This window comes from Salvelinus namaycush, chromosome 37 (assembly GCF_016432855.1).
Source record: "Salvelinus namaycush isolate Seneca chromosome 37, SaNama_1.0, whole genome shotgun sequence".
NCBI lineage: Eukaryota > Metazoa > Chordata > Actinopteri > Salmoniformes > Salmonidae > Salvelinus > Salvelinus namaycush.
Window position 1 is genome coordinate 22,703,812 of NC_052343.1, and position 22,035 is coordinate 22,725,846.

General features: G+C 44.3%; 1 protein-coding gene across 2 annotated transcripts; it reads right to left on the bottom strand.

The window, feature by feature from the left end:
• Positions 1–7,485: 7,485 nt before the first annotated feature.
• LOC120031039 (RNA-binding protein 42-like) lies at positions 7,486–19,171 on the bottom strand. 2 transcript variants are annotated; one of them, XM_038976578.1, is made up of 11 exons: positions 19,060–19,171; positions 18,736–18,796; positions 18,421–18,556; positions 18,199–18,268; positions 16,318–16,389; positions 16,012–16,178; positions 14,248–14,427; positions 13,905–14,051; positions 13,608–13,725; positions 8,596–8,790; positions 7,486–8,190 (listed from the first exon to the last, which is right to left on the bottom strand). In XM_038976578.1, the coding sequence occupies exons 2-11, from the start codon at positions 18,789–18,791 to the stop codon at positions 8,078–8,080; spliced, it is 1,254 nt and encodes a 417-aa protein (XP_038832506.1). In that variant the 5' UTR covers positions 18,792–18,796; positions 19,060–19,171; the 3' UTR covers positions 7,486–8,077. The 2 variants fall into 2 exon arrangements, with proteins under 2 accessions (XP_038832506.1, XP_038832507.1); XM_038976579.1 differs by having other exon boundaries at positions 19,047–19,165.
• Positions 19,172–22,035: the final 2,864 nt, after the last annotated feature.

Here is a 22,035-nt window from a genome sequence, read left to right on the forward strand (position 1 = left end):
GCTGGGCTACTGTGACGTGAATGGGCCAGTTTGGGGCAAGTACAGTCGTGGCTACAAGTGTTGATCTGTCACGCCAGACACACTCCACAGGTGGGTGGAGGAGGTGACAGAGACAGACAGGGACTGTGTTGTTCAAATCCAGGGGCTACTACGGTGACAGGAGCTTGGGGACTGGACATGGGGGAGAAGCATCAGCCTGGACCCAGACATGAGGCCAGGGGTCAAGTCATTCAGCAGGTTGACAGCCCAATGGCACATGTGACTAACTGTACCTCACTGAGTGTGTTTACAACACAACGCTAGACTACACATGATTACTTTTCATGTTTCACGCAACATTAGGCCCCTTGGTTATTGATGTAGTAACACTGTAGAGGTGTACCAGAGGGGTGCTTCCTCTGTCTCCCAGCCTCAATACAACTTTACTCGGAGTGTGTTTCTAATGCATGAGCTCTGTTAGTTCCCCCCCACTGCCCTTTGACCTTTCATAGAACAAAACAGGCCTTCCCATTCAGCCATGCCCCACCATCCCCTCACCTCCTATAAATCCCACCCAAACGACACCCCAAAAAAGGAACTGCATTCACCCATCCCTCCCTGTACTCCTTCAGGCTAATGCAGCAAACACTGCCCCCCAAATCTTCTCCCATCTCCCAGAGTAAGCATGGGAAGCCATAGCGAAGGCTAGCTAAGATGGAAGGCTGGGGAGGATCTAGGCTGTGTAAGATGGGAGCAAGGTGGGCTCTATCATGGACATTCCAGAAGAGGGTCCCTGGGAAACAGACAGTCCCCCTGTCACCCCCCACCGCCCGTTACCCAAAAAGCGCCTCTGGGAGCCCCGTCCTCTTTCTTCCACGCGACAGGAAAGACACAGAGCCACCGGCAGCATACTAAACACCAAACACCGCCCTCATCCCAGCTGCAGCCACGTGAGATAGAGAGACACAAGAGGGAGAGAAAAGACTAAAAAGAAAAAAAGAGAGGTGGGGGAAGAAAAAAGTAGAGGAAAGAAAAAGAAAGAGAGGGAGAATTCGTCAGAAGCCTGACTGTTGTGAACAAGTGTGTGTGTGTGTGTAGCGAGACATGAGGGACAGTGGACGAGGGGGCCGTTTGTGTTGGTACGGAACAATGTGGGCATGGCTTCAGAACAGATGTTTCTATAGGGGCAGGCAGCTGGCACCCAGAGCATCTGACTGCAGCGGTGAGAGAGGAAAAACCATAAAGGAATTAGGGAAAAAGAGAATGGCTGAATGAAAACACTAACAGGAAAAAAACGATCTATACGTGGAGCCTAGGTCTGGTGGGGGGAAATAAGGTCACTAGCCACGGTAAAGGGGAAGGGTTCTGAAGACATGCTTCAGCAATGTGGAGGATGTCAAGGCAACATGAAAGATTTTAAACTATAGAGCTAGCATGTATAGTATATGGACAGACAGAGGGCTACGCTCCAGGATAGGGACTTTGTGTCTGTACTGCATAGGCAGGTATGCTGTCTGTTTAGTCAGTGTCTCTTCAAGCTGCTGTATATGGGCTTGGACAACCAGGATATGAATCATAATGCAAAACCGGTTAGTAGGCACTGACTGTACTGCAAGTCATGGATAGAAGGGTGAACCCATGAGGCAAACAGATATTGGCATAGCACACATTCCAGCCTCCAGGCCAAAACAGACAGAGAGAGGAGTAGTGAGAGGGGGAAGGGAGGAAAGTCGTAGGTTTGTATACAGGTTAATGTACTGTAAATAAACCATATATAATCGTACACAGTATTAGCACAGAGATCTAATGTTAAGCACCCATAAAAGAGTCTTTTTCCATCTCCAGGGTGAGTAGTGTGTGTGTGCGCACGTTGGGCGTGGCTGGTGCTGGCTGGCTTCTCCTCTATGAGGGCGTTAGAGGAGATGATGGGTGACAGGGCGTGAGGCAGTGCCCTCGCCCAGACCAGCCCTTCTCCGGCCTGAGGCGGGACTCTGTGACGCCCCTTGGCACCAAGCTGTCAGCAGCAGCCGTGTGAGCCCAGTTCCAGCTCTCTAGCTCCAGCCGTTCAGGCTTTAGGCCCTGGGAAAGGGGTCAGGGACAGGGATGGTGTCCCCAATCAGGCCTTTTAGCTCAGCTTACAGCTCACCTCTCTAGACCTACCAGGGATCGATGATCCCTTTACTATTCACATGGCATGAGGTACAGAAGTAAGTGCCTGGTAATAACATAGTGTTGGCTCACATGAGACGCAGCACCTCTCTATAGGGCCTGCTTTGAGAGCAGCTTGAAAGATGCTCAACATGTTAACATGCTCAGCGAAACAGCCCCCTGGCTGTAGCCTAGCGGTAATTCAATTCACCATTATCACTGTAGGAAAAAATCATTTTCATTTAATAAATAAAACTAGCAGACAGCTAGTTGAGGTGATGATCTGCGTCGCGGTTCGGTTAGGGTTGAGTCCATAACGTAGCCTACACTAGGCTACATGCAGCACGCACATTTTGGCATTCGGCTTGAATAATATCCCACAGAATAAAGCACACAGGACAAACAATAGGCGTAGTAGTGCTCCGAGGTGGTCAAACTAGATCTTTCTAAACATCTGTCCTCACGGTGAGTCCACATGCAGGGGGAAGTAGAGACGAGCAGAGAGTAGAAGCACTGAGCACACAGGAGGACTGTCTGACCGTTACCCCTGACAACGAGCTGTGCGCTGCCTAAACCAGCCCCCCCCGCCTCTCTCCACATCCTCATTTCAGCTCAAACATAAACTGCTTGCTTTGTGACTGAACGTTGTTGCTAATGCAGCCAGGCTTGTTTCGTTTCTCATTACACGGTATGTGATAAAATAATGAGCGGTCAGTGAAGAACCAAACCAGTGGCCAATGACAGAGGTGGTGTGGCCAGAACGCCAGTGTTACAGAGTCTGTAAGCAGCCATTGATTTGTGTGTGTATTGTGTTTGTGCTCAGTTACAGGCAGATCCACACAGGTGTCACACAGGGAAGAGAGAGAGTAAGCAAGAGATGAGGGTAGAGGAAGGGAGTAGGAGGGCCTCACAGTAAACAGGAAGCGATGGAGAGGATTATTGGTGGGCGTGGCCCTGCTGTGCCAACTCTCTTTGCTTTTTACCTTTCTCTCCATCTTCCTGTCTCGGGTCTCTTTCTATCCCTACCCAATTTGTACATTGAGGACATCTTAATGTAATTTGTACAGCCCAAGTGGCAGAGGGGGTGAAGGGAACAGTGGAATAGAATGTGACGTTATGTAACAACAGCAGTGCTGATTCTGACAAACATCAAAATCAACCATTCCTCTCATGTTTTCTTGCGATAATAACACTGGTGCACCGAGGACAGGGAGGGAGTGTGTCTGTGTACTGAGGCACTTCCCTGACCACTCCAACTCCTCAGGTCATCAATGGTAGCAAGAAGGGACAACAGCTGGGAACAATCTTCAATAGGATTAAATTAGCCAGAGCACATCAGAGCAACACAACTAACATGGGACCGGATGCATAAATAAAAAGGATGTATTATTAGTGAGTTCCTTTCTGTACAGTAAGAGCCCCCTATCATTCAGCTGTTGGCAGCCACAGGCCAAGCATTTCATTCTCCTGTTGGCAAGTGAGCATCCTAGGGGAGCATTTACATTAAATCAAGTGTGTTGAAAACAACTAGCATTTGAGTTCAGTTGGGGCTGGGATAGGCTAATTTGTGCTGCAACGGAAGCCTAATCTTTATAATAGTCTTACTACAAATCCAAATGCGTACAGAAAAACTACACACACACATTGAACTGCAGCCGGCTGCACACTGCGCCAACAACGCAAAGGAAGCAGAATAACTCTTGTTCAGCAAATGTAATGTCCAAACGTAAAAGGCTCTTAACACAACATTACCATCAGTCTGCATTGATTTTCCTCTTACCGAACATTGCAAGTGACCATGAGACGATTAAACGGAAATCAATTAGGTACGTAGCCAGTGAGTCCATCCAACAGCTGTAAATAAACAGTCTGTCCGAAACAAAGACACACACAGTATTTTTCTGTCTCGGTCTCAGTCGCTCAGTCTCTGTATGGTATACACACAGACACACACACACTCGGTCTCAGGCCCTCAGTCTTAGTCTCATTCAATCTCTGAAACACACAGCTCCTGCCAGACAGTGTTATGAAGATGCTGGGTTTGTAATTAAACACCTTGATCGCCCACTGCTGCTCACACTGGAGGCAGAGCTAATCCTCAAACTGACTATTGGGGAGAGCAGGCCAAGATAAGCTACACCAGCTGGACATGGAATCAGAATGACAACATTCAAGGATACTGGAAAGGGTTCAGACTAGGGAGGTCAATGTAACCAATGGGTCTTGAGATTGTGAGATGGAGGCTAAACTATAGCCTTGAGCGAAGTTTTAGACTCAGGACTGACAACACAGTAATGCTTCTCTAGAACATGGAACCAACTATCTATCTGAAGCCAGTGAGTCAATCCAACAGAGCCACAATGAAGACCATAAGATTTAGTTCCATAAAGGAAAAAGCAGTAATGACACACATGCCTTGTTTGGCCAGGCATTAGAGAATACAGAAGCATAAAATAGGCCTGGCTTTTCCTAGTTTTCCAAGGGAAATGTAATGTACAGTCTGAGAATAAACATAGGTGACATAATCTGAAGCTAAGCACCAGTTCAGCCTGTTTCCACTGTAACATACTGGGTCCACTGCGGTTGGGTAGAGTAATGATGGATTGATCATTAATGACAGAAATACCCTGTGCTGTGGCAAAGAGACAGTCTTGGGACCTAACCCAGATTACTAATTGTCAGTCTTGAGAGTAGGAGACTCATGGATGGAGGAGGATTTGTATCTGATCATAAACCACCACATTCTCTGGTAGAACGACCTGTTCCACTGGTATGCAAAACCCATGTCTACTGCAAACACAGCTGTATGTAAGAATAATGACACGTTCACGTGCTAGTCGGATATAGGAAGTCAGACATTTCCGAGTTTCCTAGATCTGACTAGCACTTGAACGCGGCATAACTCCAGGGGAGTAGACAATATATCAAAATGGAGTTGGCAGGCCAATCACTCCATTCAATAAAATACAATTTCAAGTTGCACAGCACAGTTGGGACTAACCATAAAGTCTAAAGCGCGTTTACCTTAGGAAAACATGAATTCAGTGAAGTGATGTTATAGCGCGAGACGACAGCATAGCGTTGGAACGGTTTGAAGTGTTACTTCATCACGCTGACGCACAGTTACCTGGAACCGATTGTTTTCCCATTGGACTAATTGTATCTACACGCTGAGAGGGACATTAACAATATTATATCTGAAAACGTTGCAGCCCGACAATGGGAAACAGATGAGTTGTATTATGTTGCGCATATAACATTCGTTTCTTTAGTACTAACTCATTTAAAATCATATTAGCTACATTAGTATCCCGTGCCTTTGTTATGAGAATAACGTTAGTTGGAAAAGAGCTGAACGCTGTTCATCACTGTGACTTGCGCGCAATTGATGAAATGGAAGCCCCGGCCGGAGTAGACAAAAGATGGTCAGTTTTCAAAACTGTTTTGAGCTGGCAATCTAGCAACTAACAAGGAAATCATAATAATATTAGCTAGCCTTGCTAGATTGTGTTACACGATTACACGTTGTAGACAGCACGTAAATATTCGAATTAAGGCAAGTGATGAATGCCCAGTAAAACCGAATCACCCTGTCTGGCTGACAGACAACAACGCCATTCATGCTTGCATTTCAAGGGAGGGGCGCGCGATGTGGCTAACTGGAGCTAGCTAGCAAACTAGATGAAATAAATAACGTAACTCACGTTAGTTAGCTAAATTGAGCTAATAAACGGCATAGCCACACGGGATCTGGCTTTATAGCATTAGCTATAAGATTTAGTTAGTTGGTCAGATAAAGAGAATAACCATATCAAATGACTTGAGCGAAGCAGTGATAGGCCAGGGTTCAGCAATGTCCCTGTAACTAATGGCAACAACGGACTGGACAGCATCTTCCGTTTCAGTTTGCCACAGACTAGCCATATGTGACAGACATGGTACGACAAACTAGCAAGCACATGTTTCGTTGCAAAACTAAAAAAAAAAACGTTTTTTTTTCACTTGCCTCATGTCTACTGACATATGCAGCCTGAACTAAAACAAAAATGATGACTTACCACCATTCCGATATCCAGGTTCAGGGGAAAGGGTCGGATGGGCTCCGTCTTCAAATTCCAATCTCACTGGCTTAAATTAATGTTTGATTGATGCATTCGTTAAAGTGGCCCTCCGCTTCTTACATTGATATGTAACGTTAGCAACAGTTTACCTCACATTTAGAAAATGTCGAAGCATCATTGCTAGTTGTGAATCTAACACGAAAAAGGACCTCCTAACCAGCCCTCCAAGACAGGACTGTGAGGAGTGACTGGAACCACGAGGGGGTGGCGAAATCTAGTTTGTTGCCTTGACAAAAAACAAATTTTCAGCGAGATCCTGATGAAAATGTAGACAACTGTCTCCATATTATAGACGACATAATGTGCTCGTTAGAAATCTGAAGAAGTTCTCGGTTCATGCAAAATCGTCCTTTCTACATTGTTAGTAGGCTGCATTCATTGCCTCAGTTCAGGCAATGATATGTTTCTACACACGTGTGGTTGAAATGTGGATAAGCAGTGTCTATCCGCCGATACCAAAACTCAAAGGGATATGTGTATTTTATGGAAACGTAAAGATTGAGTGTAAAGCTCTAGTTAATCGTAAATAAGATAACATTATTTTAACGCCAACAATGATAAACAATTTTTGTATCTTCATTGATCAGCCAAAAATACTCGTTTAGGTAGAGCTCCCCTATTGTGTTTAAATGCTGAGGTCCAGTTGATGCCCCTGATCGGACAAAGGCGTAAGAAGCAGACTGGCTATCCTTTATTTATGCTTTCAAGTTAAATCTATTCAGCTAGCTGTCTTTTTCCTCGCATTATATTTAGATTGGTGAGACTCAATACAATCATTCTTTATCATCCAATTACTTCCCAAGACAGACATCCTAATCTGCTTTAACACATTGCCATTTCCTAGAAATTGTGCACTGAGGGCAAAAGGTTTTAGTTCCACAATACTTCTAATCTCAAATCGAATCCAACAGTATTATCCAATATTCTCCCCAATGTATGGCACAATTGAGAATGCCTTATCCCTCAGGCTATAGTAACGTTGAATACTCCAAATGGTAGTTGGACAAAATATTCAATATCAGTTATCTTAAAACCTGACCTTCTCATCCATTTTGTATGTTACAATTTAAAGCAAGGTATGTATATCAACCCTACCTTTCAACGGTCGGTTTATTAAAGAATCAAGATGGTATTGGAGCCCCATCTTGTGACCAATTTATGAACTATCCCCCCTCACCTCAGTAAACGCTTTCATTGCCTGGGCTGGAGGAGACAGGAAAGGTGAGTGCCAGGCAAATATGTCAAGCCATTTGGTTTATTTTAAAAACTTTGCATTGGTTTGAATCCACTGCTTCAAAATAAACCACTTTAATGTACAAACATTTAGATTTTCCATAAAAAAAATAAAAATGGTTTGCTGTATGAATAACAGGCTATCCGGAAATACATAATTGCCATTGGAAGTAGTTTCCACAATAGCACAATAGATCACCAATCTCACACTTCAGACATCTGAGATGCATGGGAGCCATACCAACTAAGAAAATCTGAGTAATGTTCAGAATTCTTTTTACAAACTAAAATGTTAAAATAAAAAAACTGGAGATCAGTACATTCTAAACTTCATAAGGGCATGGTTCATAAGGGAAAGGTTCATGTCTAACCATTGCAACCAGGGCCAGTGCAATGTACAGTGTTTTGTAGCCTAGTTTAACCATGCTCTATGAGTAAAATGACATCCCTACTCTGTGGTAATTGAAAACATGTCAGATAGCTGGATGAGTGGCCTTCCAACTGGGCAATGGCAACTGTATTATGCCATCAGTGTGATTCTCACACACTCCCAGTCAAAAGAACACTTGCACATACATACAAAAGGGAAACATTGTCTATCTCAGTCCCAGTTTCTTTTTCTCCTTCTGTTTCTTGCGTACAACTTCCATGTTCCTGTCCTTCCACATGCTCTTTCTCAGTTTGATGGGTCTGCTGCCCACATACTTCCCTGTGGAGAAAAAAAGTTTAAGATCAGTTGAGAATTGGACTGGCGCCACCACACAGGTAGGTGTTAGGAAAGGAGAAGTCATTCTCAACACACACATAACTGCTCACCATTCATCTCTCTCATGGTGCGGATGTAATCGTTAGGGTCCTTGAAGCTGACAAAGCTGCAGCCCTTGGCCGTGCATTTGTCACCTTCCTTAGCTTTCTACCTATGCTTTCTTGCTAAATTATGCAGCTAATCCTGTGTTTGCATGAAAAAAGAAAAGTCCATGTTCCCACGAAATATTACTTACTACGGAGCCTCAGAATTAAAAGATCCAGATCAGGAGTTACTCCCCATTTTAAAATGACATCTTGGGGATGGATACAAAACTTGTTGGGCCATTTCACACATACTATTGCTCACCGTTCATCTCCCTCATGGCGCGGACGTAGTCATTGGGGTCCTTGAAGCTGACAAAGCCGTATCCCTTGGTCTTGCCTGTGCGTTTGTCCCGCACCACCTTGGCTTTCAGATAGGAGGGGTAGCGGCTGAATGCCCTTGCCAGGATGTCGTCGTTCACCTCATTGCCAAGGTCTCCACAGAAGATTCTGAAATCATCTGGATGGAGGAGGGAAAGTCAGATGAGGTGTGATATTGAGCAAAGAGGGAGGAACAAAAAGGGAATGGGACAGTCGCCTGTTTGTAGTGAAAACAAAAATTATACTATTCTCAATACAGGTAAGTAGGTAGCTGCTTTAGCAATGCTAGTATTTTACACACTAGTGTTGCTGGGAATTAGCTTGCGAAATAAATACAATTCAACGTACTCTGTTAATTGTCCTTATGGTCCTTATGCAGGGGGGAATTTGAAGAAAAGCAAGAAATTGTGTGGGACTTATTTCACTTTTTAGGGATAGGGGGCAGCATTTTCACTTTGGATGAATAGTGTGCCCAGAGTGAACTGCCCCCTACTCTGTCCCAGATGCTAATATATGCATATTATTATTACTATTGGATATAAAACACTCTGAAGTTTCTAAAACTGTTTGAATGATGTCTGTGAGTATAACAGAACTCATATGGCAGGCAAAAACCTGAGAAAAAAATCCAAACAGGAAGTGAGAATTCTGAGGCTGGTCGATTTTCAACTCATCGCCTATTGAAATCCCAGTGGGATATGGATTTGTTTGCACTTCCTACGCCTTCCACTAGATGTCAACAGTCTGTAGAACGTTGAATGAAGCTTCTACTGTGATGTTGAGCCGGATGGGGCTGTTTGAGTCAGTGGTCTGGCAGAGTGCCAGGTCCTGGTCACGCGCATTCCACATGATATCGACTTGCGTTCCAATACTTCTATAGACACAAAGGAATTCTCCGGTTGGAACGTTATTGAATATTTATGATAACAACATCCTAAAGATTGATTCTCTACTTAGTTTGACAAGTTTATTCGACCTGTAATATAACTTTTTGAAGTTTTCGTCCGACGTTCACCTGGATCTGCGCGAGCGTTTGGATATGTGTACTAAACGTGCTAACGAAAGTAGATACTTGGACATATAATGGACATTATCGAACAAAACAACAATTTATTGTGGAACTACGATTCCTGGGAGTGCATTCTGATGAAGATCATCAAAGGTAAGGGAATATTGATGTAATTTCGTATTTCTGTTGACTCCAACATGGCGGAGAAATGTTATTTCTATCTGAGCGGCGTCTCAGATTATTGCATGGTGTGCTTTTTCCGTAAAGTTTTTTTGAAATCTGACACAGCGGTTGCATTAAGAACAAGTGTATCTTTAATTCTATGTAAAACATGTATCTTTCATCAAAGTTTATGATGAGTATTTCTGTTATTTGATGTGGCTCTCTGCAATTTCTCCGGATATTTTGGAGGCATTTCTGAACATGGCGCCAATGTAAACAGATTTTTTGATATAAATATGCACATTATCGAACAAAACATACATGTATTGTGTAACATGATGTCCTATGAGTGTCATCTGATGAAGATCATCAAAGGTTAGTGATTAATTTTTATCTCTTTCTGCTTTTTGTGACTCCTATCTTTGGCTGGGAAAATGGCTGTGTGTTTTTTGGACTTGGCGGTGATCTAACAATCATATGTTGTGTTTTGGCTGTAAAACATTTTTTTTATTTTTTTTAATCAGACACGATGGGTAGATTAACAAGATGTTTATCTTTAATTTGCTGTATTGGACTTGTTAATGTGTGAAAGTTACATATTTCAAAAAAATATTTTTGAATTTCCCGCGCTGCCTTTTCAGCGGAATGTTGTCAGGGGTTCCGCTAGCGGAACGTGTGTCCTAGAAAGGTTAACTGATCCACCTTTTGAAATTCTGTCGAACTATACATTCCTTTAGATGTTAATGGAAGATATAATTAAACAGGATTTCCAAACGTGGGTCTGTTGTAGACCCTGCAGTTCCTCAGAGGCCTCATTGCCTGCATCCGTAATGGGTCTGTGGTCAAACGACCACCCCTCATAACTGTCAAACGCTCCCTAAAACACTTCAGCGAGCAGGCCTTTCTAATCGACCTGGCCCGGGTATCCTAGAAGGATATTGACCTCATCCCGTCAGTAGAGGATGCCTGTTAATTCTTTAAAAGTGCCTTCCTCACCATCTTAAATAAGCATGCCCCATTCAGAAAATGTAGAACCAGGAACAGATATAGCCCGTGGTTCTCTCCAGACCTAACTGCCCTTGACCAGCACAAAAACATCCTGTGGCGCTCTGCATTAGCATCGAATAGCCCCCGTGACATGCAACTTTTCAGGTAAGTTAGGAACCAATATACGCAGGCAGTTGAAAAAGCTATCCTTAGCTTTCCTAAGCAGAAATTTTCATCCCGTAGCACAAACTCAAAAAAGTTCTGGGACACTGTAAAGTCCATGGAGTATAAGAGCACCTCCTCCCAGCTGCCCACTGCACTGAGGCTAGGAAACACTGTCACCCCCGATAAATACACTATAATTGAGAATTCCAATAAGCATTTTTCTACAGCTGGCCATGCTTTCCACCTGGCTACCCCTACCCCGATCAACAGCCCTGCACGCCCCACAGCAACTCGCCCAAGCCTCCCCCATTTCTCCTTCACCCAAATCCAGATAGCTGATGATCTGAAAGAACTGCAAAATCTGGACCCCTACAAATCAGCCGGGCTAGACAATCGGGACCCTCTCTTTCTAAAATGATCTGCCGAAATTGTTGCAACCCCTATTACTAGCCTGTTTAACCTCTCTTTCGTATCGTCTGAGATCCCCAAAGATTGGAAAGCTGCCGCGGTCATCCCCCTCTTCAAAGGGGGGGACACTCTAGACCCAAACTGCTATAGACGTATATCCTACCCTGCCTTTCTAAGGTCTTCGAAAGCCAAGTTAACAAACAGATCACCGACCATTTCGAATCCTAACCGTACCTTCTCCGCTATGCAATCTGGTTTCAGAGCTGGTCATGGGTGCACCTCAGCCACGCTCAAGGTCCTAAACGATATAACCGCCATCGATAAGAGACATTACTGTGCAGCCGGATTCATCGACCTGGCCAAGGCTTTCGACTCTGTCAATCACCACATTCTTATCGGCAGACTCAACAGCCTTGGTTTCTCAAATAATTCTCCTCGCCTGGTTCACCAACTACTTCTCTGATAGAGTTCACTGTGTCAAATCGGAGGGCCTGTTGTCCGGACCTCTGGCAGTCTATGGGGGTGCCACAGGGTTCAATTCTCGGGCCGACCCTCTTCTCTGTATACATCAATGATGTCGCTCTTGCTGCTGGTGATTCTCTGATCCACCTCTACGCAGATGACACCATTCTGTATACCTCTGGCCCTTCTTTGGACACTGTGTTAACTAACCTCCAGACGAGCTTCAATGCCATACAACTCTCCTTCCGTGGCCTCCAACTGCTCTTAAATGCAAGTAGAACTAAATGCATGCTATTCAACCGATCGCTGCCCGCACCTGCCCACCTGTCCAGCATCAGTAGTTGTCCAGTACTTGTCCAATATGTGGACAACTACAAATACCTAGGTGTCTGGTTAGACTGTAAACTCTCCTTCCAGACTCACATTAAGCATCTCCAATCAAAAATTAAATCTAGAATCGGCTTCCTATTTCGCAACAAAGCATCCTTCCCTCGTGTTGCCAAACATACCCTCGTAAAAGTGACCATCCTACCGATCCTCGACTTTGGCGATGTCATTTGCAAAATAGCTTCCAACACTCTACTCAACAAATTGGATGCAGTCTATCACAGTGCCATCCGTTTTTTCACCAAAAAAACATATACTACTCACCACTGTGACCTGTATGATCTCGTTGGCTGGCCCTCGCTTCATACTCGCCGCCAAACCCATTGGCTCCACGTCATCTACAAGTCTCTGCTAGGTAAAGCCCCGCCTTATCTCAGCTCACTGGTCACCATAGCAGCACCCACCCGTAGCACGCACTCCAGCAGATATATCTCACTGGTCACCCCCAAAAGCCAATTCTTCCTTTGCCGCCTTTCCTTCCAGTTCTCTGCTGCCAATGACTGGAACGAACTGCAAAAATCACTGAAGCTGGAGACATATCTCCCTCACTAGCTTTAAGCACCAGCTGTCAGAGCAGCTCACAGATCACTACACCTGTACATAGCCCATCTGTAAATAGCCCATCCAACTACCTCATCCCCATACTGTATTTATTTATTTATCTTGCTCCTTTGCACCCCAGTATCTCTACTTGCACATTCATCTTCTGCACATCTACCATTCCAGTGTTTAATTGCTATATTGTAATTACTTCGCTACCATGGCCTATTTATTGCCTTACCTCCCTTATCCTACCTCATTTGCACACACTGTATATATACTTTTTCTACTGTATTATTGACTGTATGTTTGTTTATTCCATGTGTAACTCTGTGTTGTTGTATGTGTCGAACTGCTTTGCTTTATCTTGGCCAGGTCGCCGTTGTAAATGAGAACTTGTTCTCAACTAGCCTACCTGATTAAATAAAGGCAAAATAAAAAATTAAATAAGAGGTCAGTTCCTCTGCTTACCTCATGTCAAAATAAGTCCCCCACAAGATCTTGCTTTTTTTGGTTGCAGGTATGGGGCACGTGCGGGACTTTTATTTTGACGTGAAGTAAGCGGGTCTACAACAGACCAACGTTTGGAAAGTCTTTAATTTGTTCTATTAGATGTTTTTTCTCAATTTCCCCCTTGCATAAGGACCAACCCTATGGACAATTGGCAGAGTAAGTTGAAATTGAAGTTGATTGAACTTCTGGAATCCGGCGGGCTATTCATTTTTTTTGCACGCTAATTCCCAGCAACGCTAGTGTGTAAATACTAGAGTTGCAAATTTATTTTTTAACTAGGAATTAATCGTCTCAGTGTAATCTGAAGTCATTAGCCATCTTACCTGAGTCCCACTCCAGTAGACTCTGGTCCTCCCAGCTGGTGCCTGCGGCTGTACGGATACACTTCTTCGCCTTCTCTTGCTTACCCTTCTTCTTCTCCTCTGCTGTGCTATCCACTGGCTGCAGAGAAACCCAAGATTCTAGAGTCAGACATATTCTAGAGATTGCTGCAATACTGGCCCTTTGTAGGGTTTGGGTCAAGTCTATACCAACTGAATTGTACAAGCATTTTGAATGCAGAAAAGTTTAAACCCTTTAACTAGGGCCAGGGCTGATAAACTAGGCAGAGTGTTCTGTACCTCAGTGTGGACGGGCTCGGGCTCTGGCATGCTGGGTCCAATAACGTTGTCATCTGAGGCGGCCAGGCTGGCCTCCTTCTTAGCCTCCAGCAGTCCGGCGGCCATCACCGCTGCCTGCTGCTCTGCTACAGACGCTGCCAGCTCCTCCTGATGAAGTCAGAGGGAGAACAGAGAGAGAAAAAAACTAAATCAGAGATTTGATGATAGATGAGATTCAGTGTGAATTTGCAGCAAACAGCAGCAGACTTGGAAAGTACGTAGAATGCAAATTTTAAGTAGTCGCTGAATTTTTTTTTAATGCAAAAGGCATTCAACTAAAAAGAGTAGAAGTGAGTGTGCTTACCATGCGAGCCTTTCTCTGGGCATGGATGTCTGGTATCTTGGGTCCGGAGGAGGGAGCCGTGTAGACAGTGGGGGCCGCAGAGATGATCGAGGGGGTGAGCTTGGGAGGGGCCTGGGTCACAGACCTGGAGGGTGCAGACACCATTGAGTGTCCCATGGGTGTACCATGGGTCGATCCCACCTGTAGATGGTAAGATATGGTAACAGCATATAGAGAAATGGAGATAATGAAGCACAACAGAACGGGGTAAGATTGACCAAGCTTGTTCACACTCCTAATTGAAGACAGTTAACGCTGAATTTCCTTAAAGGCCTTCCCACACTGTACGTCGGATTCAGTCTTCTCCGATTATTACATGTCACACTGCGATTTTACCGAATTGAAATCTTTATCAACCTGGCCAGATTGTATGATTTGCTTCAGTACGGTCGACACATTCTGTGATTGGCTTGCGAGGCTACGTCAGCCGATGTATGCTACGTCAACTGCAGCAGTGTATTTGATCTGCACCTGAGCCAGCACAAGCCTCCCTCTGCTTATGTGTGAGTTCGGAAAAAACTGAAGGTATGCATCTTAGAAATAGTTTTACATACCAACTTGATATGTCTGAACTCAGAATCAAACACGCTTCCCAAAAAGCGGTAGAACGTTTATTTTGATTACCGATTGTGCATTTATCAAAATCCCATCAGGTAGCCTGATTTCAGATGTCAACATTTTCAGATGTAGCCTAAACAAGATTAGGGAAATTGTTCTTCTTGCAAAGCATTTAAATGTTTAAATCAAGCTATTACATGGACAGTGAAGCATGTTTTCTTTTGGTTCTAAAAAATCGAACAATGACTATGGAGGTTAAAGTGCAGACTGACAGCTTTAATTTGAGGTTATTGGGTGAACCATTTAGAAATTACCACTTTTTGTACATAGTCCCCCCATTTTAGGGGAGCAAAAGTATTGGGACAAATTCGCTTGCGTGTTAAAGTAGCAAAAGTTACGTATTTGTTCCCATATTCATATCACGCAATGACTACATCAAGCTTCTGACAAAAATTTGTTGGATGCATTTGGTCTTTGTTTTGGTTGTTTCAGATTAGGTTGTGCCCAATAACATTTATGGTAAATATGTATTGTGTCATTTTAGAGTCACGTTTATTATAATTAAGAATAGAATGTTTCTACATACTTTAATGTGGATGCTACCATGATTACGAATCATCCTGAATGAATCGTGAATAATGATGAGTGAGAAAGTTAGACGCACAAATACCATACTTCCAAGACTAACCTCTCACCTTTACAATAACGGGAGGTTAGCATTTCAGGACTATCTGTAATCATGGTAGCATCCACATTTATGGGCACTCACTGTATATTAATCTGACTATTCACAATAATCGTACTGTTGTGTGCGTACTCAGTGCCGGCCGTGTTCCTATTGGTAAGTCACCGGGATCGGCTCGTGACACCAGCCACACTACACGATAAAGGCTCAACATTTCTGACACTGCCAGAACTTTGTCTGAGCCTATGACTGCGTGTAGTGGTACTCAAAATCGGCAGACCTAGACCATGTCACACTGAACGAGCAAAGAAAATCGTTTATGACCTAAGAATTTTCCCACAACGTGGAAATGTTGTCTGGGAGGGCCAAATCGTGGCATAAGATGGCTAAAAGCGTACAGTCTGTGTGGGCCTTTATGGAGAACATTGATATCCGTTGTCCTAGGAGCCTCGGAGAGAGAAAAAGGCACTGTAGCAACTAACCGGGGGTCCTCCTGAGCTCATATGCCCCATTGGGTCCATGGGATGCTGAGGGGGTCCTTGCATGGGGGGTGCCATCATCATGGGCGGGGGAGGAGGAGGGCGTGGCAGTGGGGGAGCCATCATACCCTGTGGAGGGGGACCACGCATCATAGGCATCCTCGGACCCCCTGACAGAGAGATTTCAAAATTAGCTTCCCAATACATTGTCTTTAATTTGAAGACTAAATCGCTGTAGAGATTTGATCCTATTTCTTATTTCATTTAGCTAGCGCTGAGGTGAAGTCAACAACAGAAGAGATAGATGACCTGGTCTCTGCAGGATGTGCGGCATAAACGCTGGTCTCATCATTGGCGGTGGTCTGACACCTGGGGTTACAGCTGAAGAGCAGAAAAAAAAGACCAGCATAAACTGAAGAGACCTGTAGACGTGGTGGTGTAAATGATCAACATTGTTTTTGGGTAAAATTGGTATTTTAAGTATGTCTAGTAATGTACTATGTGGTCCTCTGTAGCTCAGTTGGTAGAGCATGGTGCTGGCATTGCCAGGATAGTGGGTTTGATTCCTGGGACCACCCATAATGAAAAATGTATTCACGCATGACTAAGTCGCTTTGGATAAATGCGTCTGCTAAATGGCATATACAGAGCATTCGCTAAGTATTCAGACCCCTTGACTTTTCCCACATTTTGTTACGTTACAGCCTTATTCTAAAATGGATTAAAAATAAATACTCAATCTACACACAATACCCCATAATGACAAAGGAAAAACAGGTTACACATTTTTTGCAAATGTATATAAAAAATATAAAAACTGAAATATCACATTTACATAAGTATTCAGACCGTTCACTCAGTGCTTTGTTGAAGCACCTTTGGCAGTGATTACAGCCTTGAGTCTTCTTGGGTATGACACTACAAGCCTGACAAACCTGTATTTGGGGAGTTTCTCCTGTTCTTCTCTGCAGATCCTCTCAAGCTCTGTCAGGTTGGATGGGGAGCATTGCTGCACAGCTATTTTCAGGTCTCTCCAGAGATGTTCGATCGGGTTCAAGTTCGGGCTCTGGCTGGGCCACTCAAGGACATTCAGAGACTTGTCCCGAAGCTACTCCTGCGTTGTCTTGGCTGTGTTCTTAGGATCGTTGTCCTGTTGGAAGGTGAACCTTCACCCCAGTCTGAAGTCCTGAGCTCTCTGGAGCAGGTTTTCATCAAGGATCTCTACTTTGCGCCATTCATCTTTCCTCAAGTGTGACTAGTCTCCCAGTCCCTGCCGCTGAAAAGCATACCCACAGCATGATGCTGCCACCACCATGCTTCTCCGTAGAGATGTTGCCAGGTTTCCTCCAGAAGTGATGCTTGGCATTCAGGCCAAAGAGTTCAGTCTTGGTTTTATCAGACCAGATAATCTTGTTTCTCATGGTCTGAGAGTCTTTGGGTGCCTTTTGGCAAACTCCAAGTCGGCTGTCATGTGCCTTTTACTGAGGAGTGGCTTCCATCTGGCCACTTTACCATAAAAGCCTGATGGGTGGAGTGCTGCAAAGATGGTTATCCCATCTCCATAGAGGAACTGGAGCTCTGTCAGAGTGACCATCGGGTTCTTTGTCACCTCCCTGACCAAGGCCCTTCTCCCCTGATTTAAGAATGATGGAGGCCACTGTGTTCTTGGACCTTCAATGCTGCAGAAATGTTTTCGTACCCTTCCCCAAACATGTTCCCTGACACAATCCTGTCTCGGAGCTCTACGGACATTTCCGTCAACCTCACGGCTTGGTTTTTGCTATGACATGCACTGTCAACTGTGGGACCTTATATAGACAAGTGTGTGCCTTTCCAAATCATGTCCAATCAATTGAACTTACCACAGGTGAACTCCAATAAAGTTGTAGAAACATCAAGGACGATCAATGGAAACAGGATGCACCTGAGCTAAATTTCGTGTCTCATAGCAAAGGGTCTGAATGCTTATGTAAATAAGGTACCAGTTTTTTTTTCTACTTAAATTTGCAAAACATACAAACCGGTTTTCATTTTGTCATTATGGGGTATTGTGTGTATATTGATGAGGGGCAAAAAGTATTAAATCAATTTTAGAATAAGGCTGTAACAAAATTTGGAAAAAGGGAAGGGGTCTGAATACATTCTGAATGCAAAGTATTATGTTAATAAACCTGAATCAAACCATGTCACCTGGGCCTACAAATGCAGGGGGTGGAGGTCCCACGAAAGTGGCAGCCCTTGCATCCAAGGTTTGCTGGACCTGAGAGAGAAAGGGGATTTGAAGGAGTTGGATGCATCCGGCTAACACCACATTCTGTTTGCTTTTGGCAGAAGATAGGTTTGAGTTCGTTCATTCTACGATTGATCTTTCCTATATAATGTTCAATCTATCTTTCCTCAAGATCTCAGTACCTGTCGGTAGGTGTTGGTGCCGATGATGGGCCGGATCATAGGAACAGCCATAGGAATACCCATAGGGAGCACCTCCATCACTACAGGGTCTCCTGCAGTCATTGCCACTTGACCCCCCAGGACCTCCTGCTCAAACCTGGATCAAAACCAACACAAGAGTTACCAATAGATGACGATTGTCATGAGCTATTGTTTGCCTGTCCTGATAGAGAAGAAAGACCATTTCGTAGGGGTTGTTTTGGCATAGTCACCACACACATCATTGCAATCTTATTGAAGGTAACCGAAGTGTCACGCCTCAACTCTTGTACTCACAGAGCCATTTCAGCCTCCATCTCCTTCAACCGCTCCTCTCCGGATTTCATCGCCATACTTACTGCAAAGACAAACGTTTTGTTGGTAGTCCATTCTTTGGTGTTAAACACATCTAGAGAGCTACTGAAAATGTGTACAGTCAACGTCTGGCTAACACCAAATGCATTGATAGTTGGCTTGTTTACGTTAGAACTACTGTATTGGCTAGTAACGTGAACTGTTTGCTAATAGTTATCGCTAGTTGTCTGGCTAACGTTAACCAGGATGTCAAAATAAAACATTCAGCAAGTTAGTACAGAACGTATACGTACAAAACGTTATTACCCTAAATCGTGACGTTCCAAAACTCTTGAATCTTAACTAGCTATTTAAATAAAGCATGAATTGTTGTATTTGTCCGTCCCTGGAAACCGAGGCCAACGTTGTCCAAAACAGCTAGTCGCATTATTATGACGTGGAGTCTTGGTTGCGTTCCATTCCGACGGTGTGGTTGGGTCTGTTCCAGGGGGTCTGATCTTCTTCGTGTGGTTTTCCGGCAGACAAGACACTGTTGAATATTGTTGCCTTTCACAGTTCGGAAAGTGCATTGCACATTTGTTCACAAAAAAAAGGGAAATTGCACCACCATCTAACCCTATTTATAAAGTGGGTGGTTCGAGCCCTGAATGCTGATTGACTGACAGCCGTGGTATATCAGACCGTATACCACGGGTATGACATTTATTTTTACTGCTCTAATTATGTTAGTAACCAGTTTAAAATAGCAATAATAGCAAATACCACAGCCCCTCGTGCCTTATTGCGTAAATATATACCACTATCCTCAACGCACCCCACCACCCCTCCCCACTACTTTGGCCCTCACAGATCCTACACCATGCCGTTGGCCAGGGAGCCTGTGTCCCCTTCTCTCAAAACCCCCTGTAGTTCTTCTGCAGTAAAATCTCTGACACCCAAAAACTTCTCTGCTTGTGCAGAGAACTGTTCAAGTCACTCTGTACAGGCCTACTACTCACAGGGATCCTCTCCCTCACGCTTTGTCCACTATCCTCTACTTTACTCACTGCCTCAGCATGACGCTTTCTGCACTGCGCTTGTAACAGTATAGCTTCCGTCCCTCTCCTCGCCCCTACCTGGGCTCGAACCAGGGACCCTCTGCACACATAGACAACTGCCACCCTCAAAGCATTGTTACCCATCGCACCACAAAAGCCACGGCCCTTGCAGAGCAAGGGGAACAACTACTTCAAGGTCTCAGAGCGAGTGACATCACCGACTGAAACGCTATTAGCGCGCACCCCGCTAACCATTTCACATCGGTTACACTCACCCCCCTTTTCCGCAGCAACCAGTGATCCGGGTTCCGGCACCAATGTAACAGTATAGCTTCCATCCCTCTCCTCGCCCCTACCTGAGCTCAAACCAGGGATCCTCTGCACACATAGACAACAGCCACCCTCGAAGCATCGTTACCCATCGCTCCACAAAAGCGATGGGTTGTTCCTCCTTGCTACTTCAAGGTCTCAGAGAGAGTGACGTCACCAATTGAAACACTATTAGCGCTCCTTTCAGTGGTGCTTTGTTCCGGAGAGCAAAGCAGGACAAAGCTCTCATCCCGAGTCGCGAAGCGAGCAGCGCCCTCTCCCTCTGGGCAGCAGACACACAAAAAAATCAACACAAGTCCACTTCTGGATATTTTGACTTCTTCACCGAGCCAGATACCACAAACTGATCGGCCAAAAGGCATAGATCCACTTTCTAAATGAATCATACTCCCACTGGGCCAGAGCATCTTAGGCATTTTCCTGATCATTGGGGTGAGTCTCAAAAGCCTTCTCCTAACGGTACAGGTTCTTCCTCTTCAATTCGACTGCTCACGGTTTCAGGAGTGTAACGTAATTATCTCTCCTGTACTTGAGTCAAAGGAGAAAGTACTCGGCTTGTATTTAGCAGATGTCGTCTTGGGTTTGAACCTCGCCCCCTTCTTTCTGCCTCACGTCATCTCGCAATTTTTTCTGCCTCGTGTCATCTCGCCATCCTCCATCTTGCCGCATGTCCACTAGCTAGCTTGCTCCAACTCCACCTCAAGCTGTCCACGTCTAGACAAAACTTTTTCCAGGGGGTCTGATAATCACACAGAAAGCTGTCAAGTTCAAGATGTATTGATATCCACATGGCAATCAATGAAACATAAAACTGAAATAAATGTTGCGGGTGTATACATACACTAGGGTTGCTCCCTATTGTATTGGGTTGCACAAAAACAGTCCTTGGGAAGCCAGAAGTTAAATACATTCCTATACAGGCTCCGGGGCCTGTGAGGATGGAGCATTCATCGCCACGATTCCTTCTGTAAAATCCCTGAGTCCCACAAAACGTTCAGCCACACTCACAACAATGCCTATTTCCTCAGATTTCCTCTCTCTTTGTGTAGTTGTGCAGTTGATGATAACCAATGCAATCAACGTTACTACGTCCATCTTCTTAACATGCAACATGTCAGGGTCCCTCTATTGACAAGGAATATTCTCTGGTGTCAGTACTCCTACTACCATTATTTCTTCAACGGCACTCCTTTCTTCTACTTTTCTCACCGCCTATGGATAGGAGACATGCTGGACAGCCCTTATTCTTGCCACCTCCGTCTCCTTCACACTAACAAGGTACTTCAGGAATTTGGGCGCATGATCATCACCACAATTGCAGCATTTAGGCTCAGCTGGCATACGATTGTCCTCCTGTCTACATACACTTGACACATGGACAAATATTTTGCATTTATCACACTGCATGGGTTTGGATACAAAAGCTTTCACAGGGTATCTCATAAAACCCAAATACACGTGAGAAGGAAGAATGGATGGAGTGGGATTCCTCTCTCCTTCCACCATGCGGGTCAATCGGTGTGCACCAACCACCTGATCCAATTTTTCACATACACTACCGTTCAAAAGTTTGGGGTCACTTAGAAATGTCCTTGTTTTTGAAAGAAGAGCACATTTTTTGTCCATTAAAATAACATAAAATTGATCAGAAATACAGTGTAGACATTGTTAATGTTGTAAATGACTATTGTAGCTTGAAACGGCTGATTTTTAAAGGAATATCTACATAGACGTACAGAGGCCCATTATCAGCAACCATCACTCGTGTTTCAATGGCACGTTGTGTTAGCTAATCCAAGTTTATAATTTTAAAAGGCTAATTGATCATTAGAAAACCCTTTTGCAATTATGTTAGCACAGCTGAAAACTGTTGTCCTGATTAAAGAAGCAATACAACTGGCCTTCTTTAGACTAG

Excerpts from the sequence above, each read along its gene's own strand:
- LOC120031039 (XM_038976578.1), bottom strand. The coding sequence starts at position 18,791 with ATGGCGATGAAATCCGGAGAGGAGCGGTTGAAGGAGATGGAGGCTGAA. Across the intron at positions 16,179-16,317 it reads GCACATCCTGCAGAGACCAG|GGGGTCCGAGGATGCCTATG; the intron begins GTCATCTATCTC and ends TCTCTCTGTCAG. Across the intron at positions 8,191-8,595 it reads CGCCATGAGGGAGATGAACG|GGAAGTATGTGGGCAGCAGA; the intron begins GTGAGCAATAGT and ends TTTTCTCCACAG.